Source organism: Polyodon spathula, chromosome 1 (genome assembly GCF_017654505.1).
Source record: "Polyodon spathula isolate WHYD16114869_AA chromosome 1, ASM1765450v1, whole genome shotgun sequence".
Taxonomy (NCBI): Eukaryota; Metazoa; Chordata; class Actinopteri; order Acipenseriformes; family Polyodontidae; genus Polyodon; species Polyodon spathula.
In genome coordinates, this window is record NC_054534.1 from 17,320,223 (window position 1) to 17,332,578 (window position 12,356).

Genomic DNA, 12,356 nt, shown 5'->3' on the forward strand with positions numbered 1-12,356 from the left:
AGTCCTATAGAATATCCTATAAGATTTATTTAAACCCTTTTAGTCCTGTAGAGTGTCCTATAGTACTACTGTAGGGAGACCCTTTTGAGTACTATAGGAGGATATTTTTTTTTAAAAGAATCCTTTAGTATTTCTCTAAAAACCTTTTTAGTCCCATAATGTCCTATAGTACCACTATAGGATCCTACAGGACATTTCCGTAAGGGATATATATATATATCTATATATATATACTATATATATATAGTGAATATATATATATAACTTTTGTGCACAGTGAACGTACAACCAATATGTGTTGAAACATTTTGTCGAAAGTAAGGAAAACAGCGACATGCGTACTTGCTTCAATGGGATGTCTTGCCATCAATAGAAAGCAGGACTTTTCCAACTCTGCAATGAAGGTAAATAAATAATTGTACACAATGCAACGTGTTAAATGTTTGGATTTGATTTACAAAAGTGATGCAGTACAATATTCTGCAACAAATAAGTTTCAGTGATGTTCAAGAGTAGGACACAACACGTGGTGTGTGTGTGTGTGTGTGTGTGTGTGTGTGTGTGTGTGTTGTTTGTATATATATATATATATATATATATATATATATATATATATATATATATATATATATATATATATATATATATATTAAAACAGGGATTGGTTTTATTCTTAATACAATGGTGGTAAAACGTAACTGACACACACACACACGCGCATATATATATATATATATATATATATATATATATATATATATATATATATATATATATATATATATATATATATATATATATATATATATATATATATATATATATATATATATATATATATATATATATAAACACGATTTGTCTGTTACATGCTTGATTTTATTTAACACGCTATTATTAACTGTCGAGTAGTAAAACTATATCAACGGACCCAGACGAAGTCAGAATCTCAATCCGAGTCTAATAGCGGAATAGGTAAATGTCGTTGCTCATCCCTGGTGACGTATGTTCCTCATTTAGTTAACACTGAACTTATGAATTAGTTGCTTTTTAAAAAGCTACTGTTTTATCCCTGTATTTGGGGGCTGCTGTTGTGCAATTGCTGTACTAAGCTTTGTCGTGGGAAACAAATCATAATTACTCCGTTGGTACATGACCAGCATTGGAATTTTATATTTCGATCTCCAAAACAAACTTCATTCAGTTTAACAAGAGGTATCTACCACCATTTTTTTGTTTTTTTACATGTGTACTACATTTAAACATAATCTTTGGAAGCTATGATATTTTATGGGAAAATCCAAAGTTTCTAGCCTAGAGAGTTGTTGTAATGTTTTAAAGAAAGTAACTGACTGATTCTACTGTAAAATACAGTGGCAGTACCTGTTACTGTACTGCTTCCAGTTGTTGCATTCAAACGTATTTTTCTTTCTAGAGGAGAGGTGGTGCGAAGGGAATAGATACCTCGGGTGATGGGAAGCTCAATGAAGCGAGAATAAAAACGCTAGTCTTAGAAGAACAGGATAAAGCTGTGGCTGTCATGAAGTTTGTTGGGTTTGATGAAGAGACTGTGTCGGTTAAAAAGCTTCAGAAGATCAAGTGCCCTCAGTCACACAAGAGAAGCTTCATATTTGACTATGAAGATCTGGAGAAACCATTTTTCCATGACAGGAAACCGCCAGGCCCTGCACTGCCATGTATGTTATCTGAACATGGTGAATGTATTCCATACACAATCAATAGATACTTACAAGACTATCAGCGGGAAGGAGTGATGTTTATCTACAGTCACTATGTTAAAGGCAGAGGCTGCATTCTTGGAGATGATATGGGACTTGGAAAAACAGTACAGGTAAGGCATGCGTAACCCATAAGAGTATAATGGTATATTACATCCCCTGTACAATGCATATATGCTGGTCGTGATTCGATTAAGGGATGATGGCATTGCTATGGCGTGTGAGTAGGTAATAATGGAACTGTCAATAAAGCATTATTTGAACTAGGGATTTCTTGAGGAACACGCCACAGCAACGACATGTTTACTATTATACTACAGCTTTTTAAAGTTATTTATTTACCTGTTTGTCTGAAATAATCATTGTAGTTCATTCAAAGAGTTAACTTTTTGAGAGTAGAACTTGAGGGCCCCAGTGAAGCCTTTAATCAGCTTAATTATTTCAGCCATGCTTTATCTGCAGTTCTAGTACTGAGTAATAAAAGAACGGTTGCCGACCATAGAAAACAACAGGAGAGCAGTGTCAGTACTGTGCCATTAAGCAATATGGAAGCACAAGGTGTGCGTCATTGAGGCCTACTACAACGCTGCAATTGCCTTTATGTTTGTTTTATGGACTTATTTCTAAGAACAGCTGGGCTGAGAATAGCTGAACTGGGTTTACATCCTGCTGAAAGCGATTCCCAGGTGTGAAACCCAGTCTACCATGTAAGAATATATGCACAGATCTACGTCCACTGCATCTGGTCCATTCACAGTGACAGTATGTATTTATTTCAGGTTCACCACTATGTGCATCTTTACACTGTAAAGTCAGTATGTATTCTAATGAGGGTAATACAGTATGTTTAAAATTTATTTTGAAACCCCACATTTTTTAAAGATGTTTTTTTCTGTAAATTAGTTATGTCGGACAGCACAATAAATATGATTGTGTGCAACAAACTCATTAGAGAAAATCACACATACATTTAATAATCACAAATATAGTATGTAGCCCACTTGGTTACAGATAATTTTTTTTTTGTTTACCTTAAAACAAATTGACCTTTAAAGACAATGTTTTTCAGTATAACAGACTTTCCTGCATTGTGGTTTCAGGATATTTCCTTTCTGGCAGCTGTACTGCATAAAAAAGGGACTCGAGAGGACATTGAGAACAACATGCCAGAATTCTTACTCAAGAAAAAAGAATCTAGACCAATTGAAGCCAAAAAGGTAAGCCATATTTATGATTTAGAACCGTGTGTGTTTTGTTTTTGTTTGTTTAAGATACCAGAATGTTTTAATGTGTATACAATATGCTAACTGTTGTACATACACATTTATACATGTACATTTCCTAATCTATCAGTGAGATTTTTTTGTTTGTTTGTTTTGTTGAAAGCTGTTTTAGGCCATACATCTCATCTGTAAAACACATTATACAGTCTGATGAAATCTGAGAATTTCTTCTCTAATTTCCTGCTTTTTTCGGTCTATGTGTTCCAGATATTTCGAATTGTTGCGCCCCTCTCTGTCCTATATAACTGGAAAGATGAGTTGGACACCAGGGGTTATTTCAGAGGTACCATATTGCATGGCACTAGGAAAGAAGCTGAATTTCCCTGCGTGAAAAGAGGAAAGTGTGACTTTGCCCTGACAACCTACGAGACTCTACACCTTTGCCTCAGTGATTTTAACAGGTTGTACATCTATTAACTATTAACTAATTAAAACATGGGAACCATTCTGTTACCTGTGTCCATTTCAGAGTTCTTTACATGTTGTTGGCATCACAACCCTTTATAAACACATGTATGTGAATTATTATGACAACACTAGAAGTTTTTTTTTAGTCTAGCAGCTTTCAAGTGTATCCTGTTTTTTATCCACCTATCTAAAGAGTATTTATCACATATGCATTAGTTTCTCTTTGCCTTTGTTAATCAAAATAACAAGTACAAAGGGACGTTTACATTAAATAGTGGCACCTGATTTATATCCAGAGGACATATAAGCACCTGGGTGTTTTTAGTTCAGTGGTAAAGAGTTATTCTTTAACATTATAAAATACTAAACTACACAATAAAGACTTGCTGTAGTACTTTTATGGTTTTTTTTGTTGTTTTATTTTTGTTTTTGTGTTTTGATAACTATAATAATAAATTCCTATTACAATATTGTCCTTGGTTTTTACGAAATATTATGGACAGGATCAAATGATATGAGTTTCTTGTAGCCCTAGTGTTGCTTCAAGTTAAATTAGCTTGTAAATCCAGTGTTACTGACTGAATTATTTTTATTTCTGCAGCATCAAGTGGTCTGCTGTCATTGTTGATGAAGCTCATAAGATAAAAAATCCAAATTCTCAGATAACACAGGATATGAGAGCTCTAAAGTGCAACGTTCGAGTCGGATTGACTGGAACCATTCTTCAGAATAATATGGAAGAACTGTGGTGCGTAATGGACTTGTAAGTGTCTCACACGTGTTCTGCAGTTTGGAAAGAAAAAGCATGCATAGTGACAAAATTTATTGTATAAATTGCATACTTTAGCATAAATCATCTTAGTCCACTTTAAAACTTTGTTTACACCTAGAACTTTAAGAAATGGTCTGTTTCTGTTTGACATACAGTATATTCGTAAAATATACATTATTTACCATAATTTTTAGTTGTCGTTTCTTGTCTGAAATAAATTTATTTTATATTTTCTAGGGCTATACCAGGATGCTTGGGCAGCCTATATCTCTTTAAAGCAAAGGTTTCTGATCCAGTAGCGCACGGGCAGAAGCACGATGTGACTAAAATAAACCTAGCAGTGAGGAGGAAGGCTATCAGGAGGCTGGCAAGAAAACTGTCTTGTTGGTTCCTGAGGAGAACCAAGTCTCTTATTAGTTGCCAGTACTTAAATACATTTATTTAAAGAAATGTTCCTTGGAGATTGTGAATGTTGATCCAAAATTGAAGTAATTAAAATAGCAAAGAATTTCAGGGTTATGGCTCCAACAAAATCAGCTGTTGCTAGAAAAGGAACCCTCAATGGTTTGCATTGGTATCCAGCAAATGAGTTGCCTCTTTACTATTTGTGTTCATTGGCTTCTGCTTAATTAAGCATCCCTGTAAGGGGCACTTGTATGAGTTTTTCAAAGTACCACCACAGCACCTGCTGCTGCTAATATCTCAAACCATTGAAGCTGACAACTTCATTGTTTCAGTGTTGTGAAACCTCTGTTGCAATATCTAACCGCTCCCCCCTTCTCTTTGACCTAAGATGGCCGCAATATTGAGGTCCTGTGACTTTTTGATGTCCAAATGATAAATGCCTAATGCTTCTAGATATTGACATTACTAAAATTCTTATTCAAGTTCCACTACCAAAGCTGTCCAGTAAAAATTAATCCTTTTCACTGCAGCATTGCTTTAAGGCCTGACCATGTCAATGACTACATGCTGTGACATTGGGTCTTTATAGTTGTACTATTGTTGTACTATTATATTTTAATAGTCGTATCCACGTCATTTACTAAATGATGACACTGTTACACTCTACAGCAACGTGCCACTAACTAAAAATAATGCTTACATAATACCAAAGTTGAAGTAATACCTAAAGAAATAATCTCTACAATTTGATTTACTTCAATAAGTAGCTCTTTATTAACAGGAAGTGTAATACTAGTACAGTATACATAAAGCCCAACTTATGCATCATTTCTAAATAGCAATTAAAGGCAACATAATAACATACAGGTTATAAGGAATCAATAAATGATAACTTCATTGGACAACTATAAAATATAAATAAATGTTCACGTTAATTAACACATCTTAATAAATGCGGTACATACCTGCCGGTCCTGGCGTAAATGAAGCCTTATAAATAATGTACTGTACTGGCACAGAGTAGAAGTTCGATCTTTGAATGTGTTTCACTAAAAGTCAAGTTAAAACTACAAAACATTATTTTTATTTATTTATCTATTTTTAACCCTTCAACAGTGCTGGTAGTCACTGTATCTTTAGTGATCATTTCATTGGGTTTGTTATTGGCTCCTTGGAGGAGTGCATTTTGTGGAGCAAGCTGTAATGGTTCATTGTGATTTTGTGGTACTTCTGCTGCTTCTGCAAAGCATACTCTGTCTCACAGTCAACAGGCTTGCGACTAGGCCTCTCTCTGCAAGTTGGTGGACACATGTTTGTATTATAGGGGCTTATTGTCCCTATGCTGTTTATATAGCTCAATATTTTACTGCAAATTGTGAATTTTACTGTTTTAGTGTCTACTTTGGTAACATTTCCCCAAACAAAACTTTTTTTTTTTTTAATTAAATGTTTTCTAATGACAATGACATTGACATTTTTTAAAAACTGCATTGGTTGCAATCTCGTTCATTGATGCAGTGTTGGTATCACCCTACACTTTTAAGAACGCCTGATTTTCTGTCAGAAGCTTGAGTAATTTACAGCCGTGGACAGAGGTCATGATTTATTTATAATAATACGTTGATCTTCAGCAGCATGCTCAGCATGGTTAATGGTCTGTTCAGACCATTTATATTTGTGGCAAAACAAGACAGAGTAAACGATTAGTCATTTTCTAATCGAATACTCAAATAAAAGTTTACACATGCCCACCCCTAGCTGGTACACAGCTGAATTCTAAGATTGTCTCAATAAAGTTCCATTACAGGTGGTGTCCAATGAATGTATCAGTCAGTGTCTCATTGTTTTTAACCTTTGGATAGGCAGTTTAAATAAATTAATATGTGGTCAACTACAGAAATTAAAAAGAGACAAATATTTACAGTGTTCTTCTAGAACATTATAGAAACCAGTCTTTTTTTTGTTTGTTTTTAAGGAGGTTTATGTGAACCATGTCTGCATGCAAGTATTCAACAGATTTCCAGACTTTGTACAACAGAGCAAACATGCTGCCTTTGAAACTATTTCTGACCCAAGTATAGTGACAAATTGAAGGTATAGTAAATCATACACACCAGCTGGTATGTTTGATACAAATGACTGAAAACAGACATTGATATTACAGTATGCTGTGAGCCTTTTGTAGTTATATAAATATTCTTTGGCTGTTACTTTAATATGCTGGTACTGAATCAATCTTTGTTTTCAGACATGCTTGCAGAGGTGGCCAAACCACAGCTCGTGAGCCTCAAGCAGCTCCTAGGCAGTTCAAGGGTGTTTAAAATACTAGCATTGTTTGTGTCTTTGTGATGAAATATGAAAATGTTGGTATATGGCTCGTAGGGTCAGGAAGTTTTGGCACCCCTGCTCTGTTGTTACAGCAAGGCCATATACAGTTTTTGTTTTTGAACAACGACACAAATTAATAATATATAGAGAGGATATGTTATGAAAAACCATGACGTATCTTGTTTATGCTGCAAATGCTTACATCAATAAGATCATACTGTATATTGTAGATTTATTTTAGTTTTAAAAACATATTGGTGCACTAGTTATTTTGTGAAGGACTATATTAAAATAAATACTATTTTTTATTTTAATGCGGCATATAACGTCACTGCACTGAAGACAGTTCTCTTGTATTTCAGGATAAGGCAGTGGAACCTGATGGCGATTTTGAACTACCGCTACCAATGTTTGTAATTGCTAGTAATTTATAGGCTTACTAGGCACTAATTTAATAAATAAATTTAAAACAAATACATTGGTTACTTTTTCTAGTCATTTATTCTATTTTCTGTTCATGCTCTATATTATAGTTTTTCATGGCATACAGTGACCACCACGTTTGTTTTAATGTGATTCGCCCTCAGTAAGTGATGGACTGTGTAAATTCCCGCACAATAAGCTGACATTCAAAATGTCCCCCAGTCAACAGTACAGTAAACAAAATAAACAAGCATATATGCGGTTAAATCTTTATTAAGACACTCATTACACTAAGAAAGATGTATTAAAACCTATGAATGTAATAAAGACCTTAGTAATCCTTTGCATATCTGTCTGCGATGGGACCAGAGTAAAAAAGCGGATAAATGAATCCAATTTTAAATACCATTATATACAGCTGTAACAATTACTGTATTATATTATTATTGTTTTGAGATTCGTCTTTTATTAGGGAGCTCCCCCAAAATCCCATAACACACTAAAAAAAAAAGCATAACACTTGAAGCAAGGGGTTTGAATCATGGGTATCTACTGAGCAGAATTCAGAAACTAGTTTTTTTCTGAATCATAGCTGACTTAATCATATGCTGGTTGTATTATGCAGGAATATTTTAACTTTTTTTTTAAATTCATATTAAAAAACAACTTAAATCATGGATTTATGTATTTTTATGATAAACAATCATTTTACATGTGTTATAGTTAAAATGGTATAACTTAACAAAAGAGTAAAGGTGTTTATGTGAGTAAAGGTTTGCAGTTTCTGGACAGTGTACAGACACTCCCCATTTTGCTGCAATGGATTGGTTAAGCACTGAGGGCTGAAGCCACCACTGCCAGATGTGGACATGCTTCTCATGGAAATAACAGGCTCACTATTATAAAACCCACCCAAGATTATTTGCTTCCCCTGCCGAGGAACATCTTGAGGGACACAGCTGCAAACATTCTGGGGTGTATATAAACAGAGCAATGCAGAGATGCAATCCTCTGGTTATTTGGGTAAGATTATTCCACAGATGTGTGAACCATCGCATTATTTATTTATTTATTTATTATTTCATTCAATTACATGCCAGCTATATGCAGGATTCATTTGTGTCTCCTATTACTACAGTAAAACAACCAATACCTTGTGGGTGATTGCATGTTCTGTTGGCTTCTTGTAACATTATTTATGGATCAACCCGTGTCATTTTTTTTCTCTCACTATTTTCAGTTTTGAACCTGAGGCTTACATGTATTTTAGTGCATGTTGCCCACACAAGACCTCACAGTGCTTTACAAACACTGATCAACTGAATAATAGAATGAATCTAAAAATAGGAAGAATATACTCAGAAAAAAACACTGAATTGCAGTTTTCTTCAACTAAGTTGCTTCTTCTAGTTTTTACCATCACAACTGTTTAATTCCTTTTAGTTCCACGTGCTTCAAAACAAAGCTCCATGTGCCAGATTTATCTAAGAATTAAAGAAGATTAATTAAAGGACCTTTGGAGAGTTCTTTGTTATTCTTTGGCAACATTGACAGTTTTATTTTCTCTTTCAAAAAAATGGTGCTGATTGCATTTTGGTGTAATCCTTGATAAATCAGTCCCCATGTTTATTTCATAAAAGTCTCTGCTTCTTGCCCAGGTTTTGCATCGACTGCTGGAGCACTGCAGGGAGAACAAAGACAAAGTTCTTCTCTTCTCCCTCTCTACTAAGGTGAGCGCTCAATGATTGATGCTGCCTTTAACCCCCAATTCAGTTATCCTTCACTGAGAAAATACAGATTTGCTGCCAAATCATTCCTGCTTCACTGAGAGTGCAGCATCAATCGCATCCGCAGATGTTGACCGCGTTCCCTCTTTGCATGTGTGTGATGTGCTGGGCTTAGCAACTGAACTGAAACATACACAGGAGATAGCACGGCTGAGTTTTCATAGTTTTTTATCTTTCATTCTTATTTTCTTTCAATTCGTGCTTTTATAATAAGTAATTTGTAAGCTAAACAACTTTATGGGTATATAGGCGGCACATTTGGCAGCACACCCTGCTGGAAGACAATGAACCCTGTGCGGGAGATGTGAGGTCCCACCTGGAGAATGGCCCTGTGGACCAGGGTGTGCAAAATATATTTCTTCTACAACACTTCATTTCATCCCGCTCAGCATAGGTGCTGGAAACCTTGGCAAATGTGCATACCAGCTGAAAGGGCTTTTGTGAGGAAATATATATGTATATATTAAAATATCTGAACACATGTCATGGTATAACTGAGCAACTTCTTCACAGTCTGTACAAGTGAAAATAAATGTTATATATATATATATATATATATATATATATATATATATATATATATATATATATATATATATATATATATATATGAGTCCATTAGCAATGACTGAACCAATTTTGACTATGTGCAATGACACAGTTTGGAAGCACATAAAAAGAGTGACTCTCTTTAATGACGCACAATACAAGAATAAAATGTGCTGTCTTGTTCTTGTTTAAATTGGTAAATATCATGCTTGAGTTTCCATGTTTATTGCAATATTGTTTTTTTTTTTAATGAATACAAACCCAAAGAAGTTTGTACTAATAATAATAATTCTAAGGTGACAATACAGAAATTAAGTAAGATCCTGCTAGCGGAAACTATGGTAGATCTAAATTACAGTTGTTCTTTTGACAGTGTAGATTGCTGATAAAATACATTTGTAGTATTATATTGTCCCCATCTCACAGTTTTTATTTACTTGGCATATTCCTTTCGACAGCTCCTGGATGTGCTAGAGAAAAACTTAATGGCAGAAGGCATTGAATAATGGAGACTAGATGGCAATACAAAATCAAAAGAAAGGGTCAAGATTGTGAAGGAGTTCAACAGCACACAGGATATTAACATCTGTTTAGTGTCTGTGATGTAAGTTATGGGGCCCACTTTGTGTTCTGTTTGCCCCAGTGCAATGTCAATGTTCTCAAACTAGCAATTAACAATTAAAAAAAAAAAAACTTTTAGTTAACATTTCAAATTCCTTCTTACATTTAAATTGTTTTTCTCCTTGTCAAAAACAAATTGCGCCAAACATACCACCGGTTCAGTATGGACAAAAATAGTGCCCATGGTGATCAACTTAAATACTCCTTCCCTTGTGTCTTTGCCTGTCAGTGTTTATGAAAGTAAAAGTCAATCAAATTTTGAAAGGCAGAATGATGAACACTGACCCATGATTGTGTTTTCAGGAGTACTGATTCTAAGTTAATATCCTAAGTGTAGAAACAAAGTTGTTCCCATACCCAGGGCCGAGGAAAAGAAGCTACTACATTAGAAACAGCAGGCTCAGTGTTGAATGTTTACCTTGTACAGTAAATCCTTAGAAGCTCTGTCCAGGCTCTGGGTCTACGGGCCCAGATGTTTACATTGAAAAAAAAAACAGTAAAGTTATCTAAAAGTCTGCACTGTTTTACAAATTAGGAAAATGATGCACTCTAATTGCCCAATATTAACCCGCCCAGTTGAGATGAATCGTTCTGTGAAAAGTAAAAAGAAAAAACTTTTATGAGTCGAGTTGGAATGCTGATGAATCAGTATAGTCACAATCTTTAATCTTCATTAGTTATGCATTTCAGCAAAATATAAACTAATATGTCCTATGCTGTAATCCTGTAATGCTCTTACAAGTCACCATCTCTCTTGCTCTTTAGTATATAGACAGAGGCACAATAACTGGTTCTGGTATTTGAATTGCTGCACCGTGGTCTTTCTGGTTTCCAACGCAGTACTTAAACAGCGAACCAGAGAGCTTGCCTATCTAACGGTGTGATGCAACTATTCAACTAACATGTCAACTACTTTTAAAACTAAAAACACAGCTCGCTCCATCGACAACTTGGTGGCTTGCTGTTTCACTTCATTTCCTGTACTTTACATGAATTTGTTCCATTGCATTCCGTGCACAGAAATGTATATTTTTTATGGACTTTTGCAGAAGTGTTCAATAAATGTAATCAGGAAACGTATTTTAAGTGTTGTAACGTGCACTGCTTTTAATTATGCATAAAAAGCATATGCTTTTAGTATAACGCACCCCCGACATAGCATTGCTTTCCCTGTCCTCCTTTAAGTGTGTTCTAATTGTGTCTTTTTTTATTTTCTTTAAGCAACTTCATTGTGCAGTTGTTGGAAGTGAAAATGCCAATGCTACTTTGAGGCAGTACAAGGTTCAGAAGCGCATTCGGGGGAGCTTTTTGGCATTCAGCACCTTTTTCGTATGCAGAGTGAAGGGTCCTGTCTAGCAAGAGAAATCCTTGAGGTACAATAGATACCAATGCTATTTTATTAAGTACAGTGTAATATTACACTTATCACTTACCATAACAATAACATTTATGTCTGCATATTATCAAACGCTACACCAGAGTGGTGAAATCTGGTTTGAGAGTTTGGAATGGAGTACTGTAAAACAGGATTTCTTTGTGGCAACTTAATTTCGCTAATGGCCTTCGAGGTCCATTTTTGCTGCAATAAATGTTTGCGCTTCTTTTTCTTTTAATGTACGGCACATGTATGAGTAACATATTTCACGGCACATTAATTTTGCAGCTTTTTAATAAATGCGAAATTAGCAAACATTTCTTGCTCGTGAAATTTTCTTGTTTTACAGTAGCCCTTATTTTTGGTAACTAGCTAAAGTACTAAATGTACTAATGCTAATTAACTTTGCTGTCACTTGCGCTGTACATATGTCTGCAATATGTTTTTGGACATAATCTTGATTTCTTCAATATTTATTCACACCCCTGGTCATTATTAATCAGCTGTTGATTTGCCACTGCAGTTTATAGAACTTTATAGAAAGTCAGATCAAACTGGAGAACATCTAGACATGCTCAGGGAGAGGTTTGAATACAAAGACATAGTTCAGTTTTCCAGTTTGAACCATCGTTATGAAAAGATATGACAGATTTACACAGACATGAC

At 34.8% G+C, this 12,356-nt stretch overlaps 1 protein-coding gene across 1 annotated transcript; it reads left to right on the top strand.

Moving 5' to 3' along the window:
* The first annotated feature begins 979 nt into the window (after window positions 1–979).
* Window positions 980–11,671, top strand: LOC121316341 (DNA excision repair protein ERCC-6-like 2). The gene is made up of 9 exons (XM_041251440.1): window positions 980–1,003; window positions 1,436–1,852; window positions 2,840–2,956; window positions 3,230–3,423; window positions 4,032–4,193; window positions 4,440–4,625; window positions 9,017–9,088; window positions 9,395–9,486; window positions 11,553–11,671. Exons 1-9 carry the CDS (start codon window positions 980–982, stop codon window positions 11,669–11,671), a joined length of 1,383 nt encoding a protein of 460 aa, XP_041107374.1.
* Window positions 11,672–12,356: the final 685 nt, after the last annotated feature.

Coding starts and splice junctions, on each gene's coding strand:
- LOC121316341 (XM_041251440.1), top strand. CDS start 980: ATGTCGTTGCTCATCCCTGGTGAC. Junction 1,853..2,839: donor GACTTGGAAAAACAGTACAG/GTAAGGCATGCG, acceptor TTGTGGTTTCAG/GATATTTCCTTTCTGGCAGC. Junction 2,957..3,229: donor GACCAATTGAAGCCAAAAAG/GTAAGCCATATT, acceptor TATGTGTTCCAG/ATATTTCGAATTGTTGCGCC.